Source organism: Gavialis gangeticus, unplaced genomic scaffold (assembly GCF_001723915.1).
Source record: "Gavialis gangeticus isolate Ggan-Ray unplaced genomic scaffold, GavGan_comp1, whole genome shotgun sequence".
In the NCBI taxonomy this organism is placed as follows: domain Eukaryota; kingdom Metazoa; phylum Chordata; order Crocodylia; family Gavialidae; genus Gavialis; species Gavialis gangeticus.
Window position 1 is genome coordinate 7,396,300 of NW_017729023.1, and position 11,275 is coordinate 7,407,574.

At 37.9% G+C, this 11,275-nt stretch overlaps 1 protein-coding gene across 9 annotated transcripts in view; it reads right to left on the reverse strand.

Moving 5' to 3' along the window:
• Window positions 1-6: 6 nt before the first annotated feature.
• The window catches only part of PURG (purine rich element binding protein G), a 50,241-nt gene continuing 38,972 nt past the window's right edge, over window positions 7-11,275 (reverse strand). For 5 of the 9 annotated variants that reach the window (XM_019516773.1, XM_019516780.1, XM_019516779.1 and 2 more), the window contains 2 exons: window positions 1,188-1,216; window positions 7-644 (listed from right to left, as the gene is read on the reverse strand). Coding sequence is in view for 2 of the 9 variants with exons in the window: in XM_019516780.1 (XP_019372325.1) it covers window positions 1,201-1,216 (16 nt within the window). In the remaining 7 variants the exon portion in view is untranslated. Of the gene's footprint in view, window positions 645-1,187; window positions 6,254-7,068; window positions 7,084-9,444; window positions 9,456-11,275 lie in introns of those variants that run through there. The other 4 variants (XM_019516774.1, XM_019516776.1, XR_002097223.1 and 1 more) reach the window with 3 other exon arrangements.

The following is an 11,275-nucleotide window of genomic DNA, read 5'->3' on the forward strand; positions in this document are numbered from 1 at the left end:
GGAGGGCTTCACCTCTGTGGTGGCTAGGTGTTAGGCAGAAACTGCAGTGGTGGCACTGCAGTGGAGTGGGGGGCAGTAATTACAGCTGTGACAGAAGAGGCCAGGTTGAAAGTAGCTTGTGCTAAGGTCTGTCTCTGTTATACTGACCCCCTGCTCCAAAATATTGCTAATGCCTGGGTTAGAAAAAACACTTGTCTAGTATGATTTAGGCATAGCTGATCCTGCCTTGAATGGAGGTTGGACTAGATGATGTCCTGGGGTCCCCATTTTATGATCCTATGCATAAAGATCCTGTATGGTGAAAACTGAAAATACTAAAACAGGTTCAATATTCTGATTATGCTAGATTTTTTAAAGTATCACTTTGAAAGAGAGAGTTCTGTGGGAAGCCTATGTACTAGCCCTATAACCAAGAGATGCAATAGAAAAACAGATTCTATGGGGAAAAAGGATGGACATTGCAACCATAGTAAAACATGGGCTCCCTAAAATCCCAAGTGTTGGCTATTGACAAGGAAGAAATCAGAGGAAATGTTTTCTGATATTTGGTTCAGTTTTGGTTTGTTCCCACCCAAAGTGGCAACTGGTTTGTGTTTGTTGAACTGGTATAATCTGCTGCCTGGTCAGCAGACATGGCTCCTGACCTGGGAGAGATGGTCCAGAAACAAAATTCCTGGGTAAATGATAATTCACAAAACAAAACCATCTCAATATTACTTAGGGTTTTAAAACAGTATATCTTGGGTACTTTTGCTTTTGATGCTAACCATTCTGATCTCCATGGCCCTCTAGAATATATGTAATTGAAAGGTCAGACTTTTAAAGGAATGCCAGAATACTCTGAAGCATCTGAACCACAGGAATTTCCCCAGACCAAGTCATTCTCATATGTGGATGATTCCTTTATTCATCAATTGTAATGTTCCTTTTTGTGTGTTGCTACAGGAAACCAACTTGTATTGTATTTGCATTTTAATGAAGAGAGTATTTTGCAAAAATTTCTGCCTTGTGGTCAAGGCTATTTCTTGATACCATTCTCAATTACTGCATTGCCATTAATGAGCAAACAACAATAAACAGAACTAAGCTTAGAATTTGTTTATCTTGAAGAATTCCTTTAATAACTACAAAAAATTCTTCATTGATGAATATAATGCCAGAAAGCAAGTCTTCTGTTAAGCACTTACCATATAGATGATTTCAACGATGAAAGCTACTGGAAGGGCAGGAAAAGAGGAAATAAAATTAGCAAATAGAAAAATAATTGCAAAAATACAAAGACTTAACCTCTTTATGAGGTTTCTCTCCCTTCTAGATAGATAGATGTTCTTCCAGGACATTTAATGGAAAACGTCCAAAAGATTGAAAATTTAAGGATGCTTCCCAATTAATATTTTAAGGTAAAATTAGATTGTAAAAATGAAACCAAACTGTTAAGACTACACAAGTAAGCAAATTTATTTTAAGACAGAACAGATATTGTGGCAAACAACCATATGCAAATTCAGTTGATAACAGGGGTAAATATCAGACTTTTTTTCAAATAGATAAAAAATATATTCTGATTTTTTTGTCCTAAAAAGCAGCTTGTGTCTTTTGTTTCTTTCTTTCTTTTCATCCAATAGGCCAAGGCACTCCACAATCAGAATGTAGGCTCCTCAGCTGGCAGAGATGTTTGAAGACCCCATCAGGAAAATGGATGTTTCCTTGCAGTGGTTCGAGCTTCCACTAAATCTACACTAGTGTAAAATGAATGTGTCCAACAACTGCAGCAAAAATACTATGGAAACACAGTCTTCCTAGTGTAGATTTGGTAAATTCTATGCATTTGTAATTCTGGTTCTCTCTAAGACTAATCCTTTTCTAGTTAGTTTTAAGTCTCCTATCTACCATTTCCTTTTCTTGGCTTCTGGCTATCGATTTTCATAAGAAAAAATCTATTACTACCAAAGACATTGCCTTTATTTTGACAGATTGGGAGAAGCATTGATTTGACAGTCAAAGCTGTGACAAACTTAGCTACTTGGATCTGATACTCCTGAAAGCCATCAATTTCACAAGTTAGACAGCTGCTTCTCATTTTTATCTGTGGGACACGTGTCCACAAAGACTAAAGAACAATAAGTAGTGAAAACCAAGTTTTCTCTTCATTTGTACTTCATATATGACAGAACAGCTGGGGGTATAGACCTTACATGTGACTAAGCCATCTTACCTTGAATGGGCAGAAGTAGCATTAAAAAGATGAAGAAATGCGTTTGAATCTATATGCAATGCTCAAATAATGGCTTCCAGGGTGAATTTCTAGTGCTGCCAACAAATCCACCCAACGTCTTTACTATCACACTTCTTCATTATACAATACACAAAATATGTTCCTAATTTGTCTTGGTAAATTTTCCATCTCCTCAGTATTCACCCAGGGAACTGTGCAGTGACTACCACTCTTTCTACCCCAGAGTAGAGCAAGCTGCCAGTATTACTCCTGCATGAGGCCCAAACAGCAGCTGCAAAAATACTCTCTTTCCTTTCTGGCTAAGTGGGCAGTCTCTGAAGAATTCCTATTCCCACCTTTCACTCACTGAATGAACAAAGCACCTAGCTCTTTTGCATGGCTGCAAGAGGTGCACTACTATGTGCTCTTTGGTTTGCTTCTGAATAAGACTGAAGTTGTTGTAAGGACCTGGCATAGACACAATCATGCAACTGTGATGCAAGCAGAAGACCAAGCTACATGACATGCACAATGCTGAGGCAGTATGAGGACTGTTAATGCTTAAGAGATGGAGTCCTTTTTAGGCCTGTACACCCTATTCACATCAGAAAACAAATGGCTAAATTCATGTGAATGAAACTGGTGCAAAAAGCAGGTAAAGGGTCAACCAACTTCAACTACCTGAGGAGTTGGACAGATTCTTGGCCCTGTGAGGTGAAATCATCTCCTAGAAGAAATACCAGTGTGTATTGTGTAGAAACACAGCTGCTTTCTGGAAAAAAAACAATTCCAAACCCAAATCAAGCACACATAGAAAACATTAGATTGTCAATGATACTTTGAAACAAATTCAAGTTTATCATCATTGTGTGTGTGTTTACATTATACAAACAGACAAGAAAGACTTTTAAACTTCAAGCTTTTGTTCAGCATGTCTGCAGTTAGCATCCACAAAAGCACCATTGGATATGGAAGAATTAGCACCACATAGTTTTAGGACCTAACTGGCAACATGCATCATTGAAAAACTTGGAATATGGAAATTTGTGTAGTATATGGTACAGTCCATTATAAACAATACAAGGCAATTGATGATTTTTCATACAGTACAATACAGTCACTGATCAATGAAACCTTTCAGTACAGTACGTGACAAGTAACACCTTGTACCCTGTTAACACTAGGATAGGCTGTAGATTTAATTTCTCCTATGAGAGGAACTTGGCTGGTAGTTTATCTCCTCCCTTCCTTTGAAATTCAGGGTCTGATATTTACATGGTCTCAGAAAGCCTGCCCAAATTTGTGTGTGTGTGTTTTGGCAGCATCATATACGAAACTTTTAACTTGCAGATTTGGAGGTGAAGGAACTGAGAGAAACAAAAATAAACTACAAAATATAAAGATGAACTCATTCCCACCTCCAGCCTTAGCTTTCTTGAAACTCACTCTTTGTGTTATTTCATGGAGTCTGTATGGTGAGGGAGTGCCCTTTGAATCTGATGCCTGGTGTGGAGGAGATCCTGCCTCAGTCTGAATCTGAAGGTTTCTATGTTTTAACATATTGGTGTATGGTGAGCAGGATGGTGTCCACTCCATGGAAGGGAGCTAAGCCTAGGGAAATGAGTGCTTCCTAGGGGGAGAGAGCCTGCCCCTACTCCCCAGGATACTGGAGCTTCACAAGGGCCAAATGACAGTACAAAGACAACATCACTGTCTTCTGCCTTGCACTATAGCTTACAGGAACTTCAGATAACTAGGATTGAAAATGGCCAGGACCTCTACAACTGCCACTCTGCTTGTGGACCCATCTTCTTAAATCACACTCTCCTCCTACTCCCCATTTGCTGCTACCTCAGCCCTTGTCCACAGCACCTCTTAACCTGTTTCATTTCTGCAACCTCTACCTCCCTCCTTTATTGCTACTATTGGCACTTCTCTTGTTGCCCTCCCTCCATTACAGTATTTTTAAACCTGCTGTTTACACACATCCAAATCCCTCCTTTGCTGCCTTCTGTCTCATCTGCTTCTCTCAGGTCACCTTTGTTTGTCCTTGATCTTGCCTTTTCTTCGCATCCTATCTCATGATGCCTTGTCCACCAGCATGTTTTTAGCTCCCATATTTAAGTGGATCACTCTCAAGTTTATCCCTTTGCCAACAAATTTGTATTTTGCTGTCATCTCAACATCTTGGCCTATCTCCCAATCAGGTCTGTGTCATTCAAACAGCATCTCACCTAGCCCCCATGGGACTCTTGATCTTCTTCCCTCCTCCCTTGTACCACCACTGAGATCCTTGTAACTCCATAAACATGGGCACCTGTCTCAGACTAGTCTCCAACAGAGTATACGCCCAGCAAGGACAGAAGCTTGTTGCTGCTTCTTCCCATGCAGCATCTCCAAGACTAGATTTTTTTTGTTTGTTCTGCTGGCTGTGGTTCCTGCTGACATCACCCCTACCAGTCCTAGTGGCTATGACCTTCTTGTAAGCCAGGACTCCTGAAACCAGACACTTCTTACTCATTCCTTTGTTATATCCCTGTCTCTACCCCAGTCTTGCATCTGTATTTTCAGAGCTTACAAGCAAACAGGGGCCTCCAGGCAATACAATGTTAAACAGGACTACCATGATCATGGATGCTACTATTAACAACAAAGAGGAAAACAGAAAACCAGGTTTAATGTGTTCATTTTCACTCTGTTGATAATGTAAAAGTGTACTGCATGGCATGGCATTTTATTTCACGTGCTGGGAATAAGCACCTCCACGTTCATTTCTGTATGGCAGTGCTATACAAGATTGATAATATTGTTAATCAGGATATATGAAGTCTTGACTCAAGAAAGGCAGCCAGTCCTTCAAGAAACAATCCCATTTCATCAGGGACTTGGGGAGAGAAGAAGTTAAAGGCAAATTCACAATGATACTAGTTAGCTCTCTGAACAATGAGAGTGCAATGTACAACCTCTGTCCCTGGCAACCCTGACCTGCCTACCTATTTGACAGTGAAATATCTTTCTGCAAAAAGATCATGTAAAGAGACTCTGAACTTTTAACTGCATTTAGGCCAATTATAATATTTTTAAGATGTGGTGTAACAAACGCATAGGAAGAGTTAGTATTTTAAGGGCTAATATGTTAATATTAATGGAAGTTGTGTTTACACATCAAGAAGGGCAAAGCCTTGATGTACTCATGCAAGCATGATTACATCTTCCACAACAAAACCATTTCCTATCACTTGTTTAGTGAGAACAGGGCCCATTAGAAAAGTGCTAAATTACAGTACATTTGCATTTTTATGTCAACTATTGAACAGCAAAACAGATTGTTTGAAAACAGAATCAGTATCGTACAGTAGGTTCACATGTAATTCTCCACCATTTCTACACTTGTAACACATGCATTTTATTTCCATTATTTTAATTCCAGTAGGACTAATATCCTTCAGAACAATGATCTAACATTAAACAAAACTTTCTAAGAAAAATATTAAGCATCACATACATTTCAGAAAAGTCCGTTAATTAGCATCACAATGTACTTGGGTTTACATTTACGATTCTTCATGCCATGACTTTAAAACACCTTTCAGCTAATAATATCCTACTGAAAAAGTGCTGTTGGGAAAGAATATGTTTGAATTTGCTACCTGCTATACACAGGTTACTGATAAACTTGACTCATTTCAATGTCATTTCACAAATATATGCAGCTTTGAAAATACTTTGAAAATTATTAAAGAAAATGGAAATGACATAATATATTGTTAAAAAGAAAAAATGTGGTAAACTACAGTGAAACATTGTGTGCCATTATAATTTTTTTGCCGATAGTTCTACACGTGTTTTTTCGATGTGTTTTCTTTTTGAAAGTGTTCTGCTGAACAGGGTGTTTTGCTCTAAATTATATGTGGGCTTCATGTGTAAGGTATAAGTAAAGAACTTGTAAATTTAACTTGTCAAAGAAGATTCTTAATTTAGGGGGCAGAAACTTCATCTTCAGAAGAACAGCTCCATGTTCTCCTTTATCCTATTTAGCTCACACAGAACTTTTTTGAAAAGCAGCTAAGATTTCTGGAGCCCATGTTCCACTGAAAGCCTACAGGATCTAGGTTCCTAAATTATAGAGGTCAGGGATTTTCAACTGTTTTGGATCAGTGTACCCCTGGTGGCTGGACACAGAGCAGTGTACCCCCAGTGGCCAAATGCAGAGCAGTGGCAGCTGCTTCGTGTGAGCTTCCCCTGCCCGGGGCACCTGCATAGCAATGTGGAATGGTGCATGGCAGCACTCTGTCCCTGCCCGTGCATACCTGTTAGGGTTTTCTCAAGTACTCCCAGGGGTATGCATACCCTAAGTTGACAACCCCCGATATAGGTGCTTTGTGAAAATGCCCTTGCAATAGAGCTGATTGCTAAGATATACCAAGATTTCCAGGTGTTACGCACTTGGGCCATAAAATAAAAGCTAACTACTTGGTTTCAGCGCTGCTAAAAATATAGAACACAACATTAAAAAAGTAAGATTTCTATTAGGCTGATAATATTTAATCGCTGAATGTTTTTTAATTGCATCAAAATCTAGTCACATGCCAAACCACTATGAAATCCTACTACAGCAGGAAGCTCCAATCAAAGCCAAGGCAAGTAGTTATTCAAATCTAGGGCTTGTCACGAAAAATCTCAACTGCTGCAACAAAATAAACATAAATGATGTATCTACTCTTTAGTTCTATTACAGCATTCAGGCTAACAACATTTATTATTTTATTGTTTGAAGTTTATCACTATGATATAAGCTGTTTAGTAGTATGTATGAAACCCAATTAACAGTTTAGACTGATCATACAATTTACCTTATTCTGTTTTATCCAGCAGATACTGTAAGGGGAGAACTTCCAAAAGGGATATTGCCTGAGTAAGACTTGATCAACTAGTAACGAGTAAATTGGGATGAATGTATGTCCCATACTAAGATCTAGATACCCATAGCATTAGAGTGTAAGACAATGCCTTCTTAATTAAGACACTTGCACGTGCAGCAGGTGGGGGGGGTGTAAGGTTTCACTTTTTAAAGAAGCTAAACATTATCAAGTTCTTGAGATTGCAGTGTGGGTATATTAGAAATGCGAATACTACAACTGAAGAGTTTTACTTTATTTTCAAGCATTCTAAATTAGCATAATGTTTAGCAGTTGGTAACAAATGATCAAATTAAATAGTTTTGCCAATAAATTTCCTCCAAGAAATGCACGTTTGGAGATCACACAAACTGTAAAGAATATGTGCGTCAAACTTACTTCATACCAAAAAATGTACATTCTTAACTCTGCTCCTCAAGTTCAACAGCAGACCTAATGGCTGTTATGCATTACACTCCATCCCTCCAAGTATTAGTTCTTTCATTTAAAAACACCTGTTTTAGTTCCTAATACATCTAAACTGAACTTCCAGAATAGACAAATTAACAGATTTTACTGTAATGGCTTAAGCACAATTTATACTAATACCACATCTAACAAACTCAACCTTAAGAGGTTTTAATTTTTATCGTCCATCCTACTTATGTTGGTAACAAAGGGAAAATTCTGGTACCAAAAGCAACCATATGTAACCATACATTTTAACTGCATTTCTTATTTCACAGCTTCTGGTCTGTGCTTAATTTAAAATACATAGTTTTGCACTGTTGTTATTCTTTTCTTTTTTTTTTTTTTTTTAAAGGTTTCTCCTATATTTTTTGTTTTTAAAAGCCTCGCGCATGCTTTTCCTGATGACATCAACATTTAGAGAAACTATTTGCCTGGATGTCAAAGATTTTTTTAACAATACATAAAGTTACATGAATATGTTTGGATCATTTTTGTTTGGTAATTTGTGACTTCTAACATACAATTAACTGAACTCAGGCACCAGGCTGTGGTCATCTTCACCTAAAATTCTGATGGCCACTTTATATTTTAATACCTTATAATGGGAAAATAAATGGGTCAAAATCCAGGGCTTGTAGTACTTATAAAAGTGCAGTGCTCCATATAGTCAGAAGCAAAGTGACAACTAGTACTTAAAGTGCTAGTTTTATTGAAGTCAGTTTGTTTCAGTGTCCAAAAACTGGCCAGAATGCATATGGTAGATAAGGACTAAATTAGGAAGAGATCACTACAAATGTACAAGCCACACCAAAAATGCTTCAAATTACATCAGTTTAGCTTAAAGAGATGTACAATGTTCAGCTAGTGAATGTATACAAGCACTCACGTTTTATGGATTACATTAAAGTACACTTCTACAAACCAACTGAAAGCAAATTATATCAATTTACAAAAAAACTGAGTCGCTTGAAGCATTACAACTCTTTGCTGCTATAATAGACTAGCAAAAGCATCCCTGGAAAATCTAATAAATGTCAGCAACAAGCTTTACCAATGCTTCATCATGCAGTTTACAGAATAGTCAAGTTGACAACTGCTTCCTTTTACATCCTGTCTTACAATTAGCTTATTTTTGAGTGCTCTGCCTATGCATTAAGCTCATTTTTTTCTCTTGATCACTGTAGCAGTGAAAAGGCAATTAATACAATAACACGGTGACAACAGCCCGACTGAACATGAAGTTCTTAACATTAGGTATTTTTTTTCTACAAAGGAAAGCATACCAGATATGATTTTGAATAAGCAAGTACTTTACATGCACATGGTACCCCTTGCCTGACTGCCCTCCTCCTGCTCCCTCCCAGCCCCCTGCAGGCTGGAACTCTGCCAGGTAAAATGATCCAAAAACTAAAAATTGTGATTCTAATATGAGTGATTTTTACATGCAATAATATACAAATGGTTTTAGTTTTCCCATATTGCTTCAAAAAAGCGTGTGATTCTATTAACCAGTGATTCTATAAAGCAAAATCCACTGTATTGTCTTTATGTTTCCAGTGATTATTACTATACAGCTATGAAAATGACCATGAATGCAACAAGGAATGAAATTACAAGACAGAGAGCCAAATACCAGCAAGCAAAACAACTGTAAATCTATTTTGTCATTGCATGGTCAATTACTACAGCATTTTTACATTTTTTGGAATAAAGATGAGAAGTGTGGAATCCCCCTGAAGAAATGTCTTTGTCAGATGTTCTCTAAGTAAGTTGCATGTGAGCTAAACTATACACCAAGATGAATTTTGTTTCAGTTGTTAATGCTAGCTTTATTGTTACCTGTGAATTATTATCTCAAACTAAAGGCCTAAACCAGCTGAGACAAGTATCTTAGGATCCGGTAGTTAAGACCAAAGAAATGTAATATAGGAGAACGAAGTAAATAGCTAGAATATCTGTCACTCCTACATGGCTTTACAAAGAAATCTAGAGAGGAGAATTTGAGGTATGAAGTAGCAAAGTAGACTGATGTTCTTCAGTGCAGATAAATGTAAATGTCTATTTTCTTACTGTGTGGCAACTCTTGCACAACATAACCTGTCATATCCTACTTACTCCTCTGCATTGGTTCCAGACAATACCACTGGCCTGCTCATTATTTTAAAATAGAGAAAATGTAAATTTAAACTAAATTTACAAATGAAAGAGTTCTATTTAATAGAACTAAGAATCAGAACATCTCTGCTAAAGATATGAACAGATGAAACAATTATGCCAACCTAAGGAGTGGGAACAATTTACCATGTCAAGTTAGCCTGCAGTAACTGTATTGTGTGCCTATTCTATCCTTACAGCAAGTAGAATCTAAAACATAGCGATTCAGCACTTGTTTCTTTCAGAGTAAACTGCCTTGGTTTAATTTCTATTTACTGAGGAATAAAGTGAACCACAAAACAATTATTAGGGATCAACATGACATGTGATAAGCCCCAATATTGCATCCTAGAAAGACTGGATAAAAACTGAAGGTTACAAGAGGTAACCAGATGAACATAAACTCTCAGTCTAATGCTGTGACTAAAATGGTTAAAGTGATCCTTTGGTGCAAGAGGAGGGAGGAGTTACTTTGTATATATATAGTGCCTTTGAGACTATTTGGGTGCATCTACATGTCACCCTATGGTGACATTGCTATAGTACCATGCTTTAGTACCTTTTGGAAGTACTAAAGCACAGCGCAGTATAGGTGGTTACTGTGCCATGCATGCGGAGCACCGTTAGATTTCCCCACTATGTCCCTGGAGCAGAGTGCTATACCTGGGGAGTGCACTGCTTTGGCAATGTAGCTGGTGATCATGCATAGACATGTGATTGCTATATCACCATAGTGAGCCACATGGCGACATAGTGTGTTGCTAGGTCACCACAGGGTGATGTGTAGACACACCCTTAATGTAATACTGTGTTCAGTTTTGTTCTCAGCACTTCAAAAAGAAAACTGAGAAAACTGAGCGATACAGAGAAAAACTACAAAAATGCTTTGTAGTGGAAAGTTATGTATTGCACTGAGACTACAGGAGTTTAATCTATTTAGCTGATCAAAGATACAGTTAAGAAGAAACTTGACAAACATTTGCACAGAAAAGATACCTGAACCCTGCTGACTCACTAACTCAACATGAGTCAGCAGTGAAATGTTGACACAAAACAGTAATTGAAATTTTGTGCTGCATTAATCTAAATGTTGTATGTAACATACAGGGGATAATAGTACCACTCAACTTGGTACTGGTTAGGCTTCAACTGGAGTTGTGTGCCGTTCTGGGCACCGTAACTTAGGAATGAGGGAAAAAAAGTGGGAGGATCTGAATGTGAGCAACAGAGATAAGGGGGTTGGAATGCAAGTTGTATGAGGAATGGTTAAGAAAACAAAGGGCATTTGTTTGGCAAAAAAGGTATTAAGGAGGGTACAATGGAGTTTCAAATATTTGAAAGGCTGCCGGACTTGGGATTGTTTTTCTACGCAAAATATGTAAGTGAGATATACAAGGTAGTAACAGAGGGAGAGAAGAAAGCAGTGTGTACCACCTGATTTCACACAACTGCAATTTTGAGGAAATGGAGACTATATCAGATCTCTTTGAAGAGGCCATAACCACCAATTCATTACATCAGATGGAAGGATGCAAAG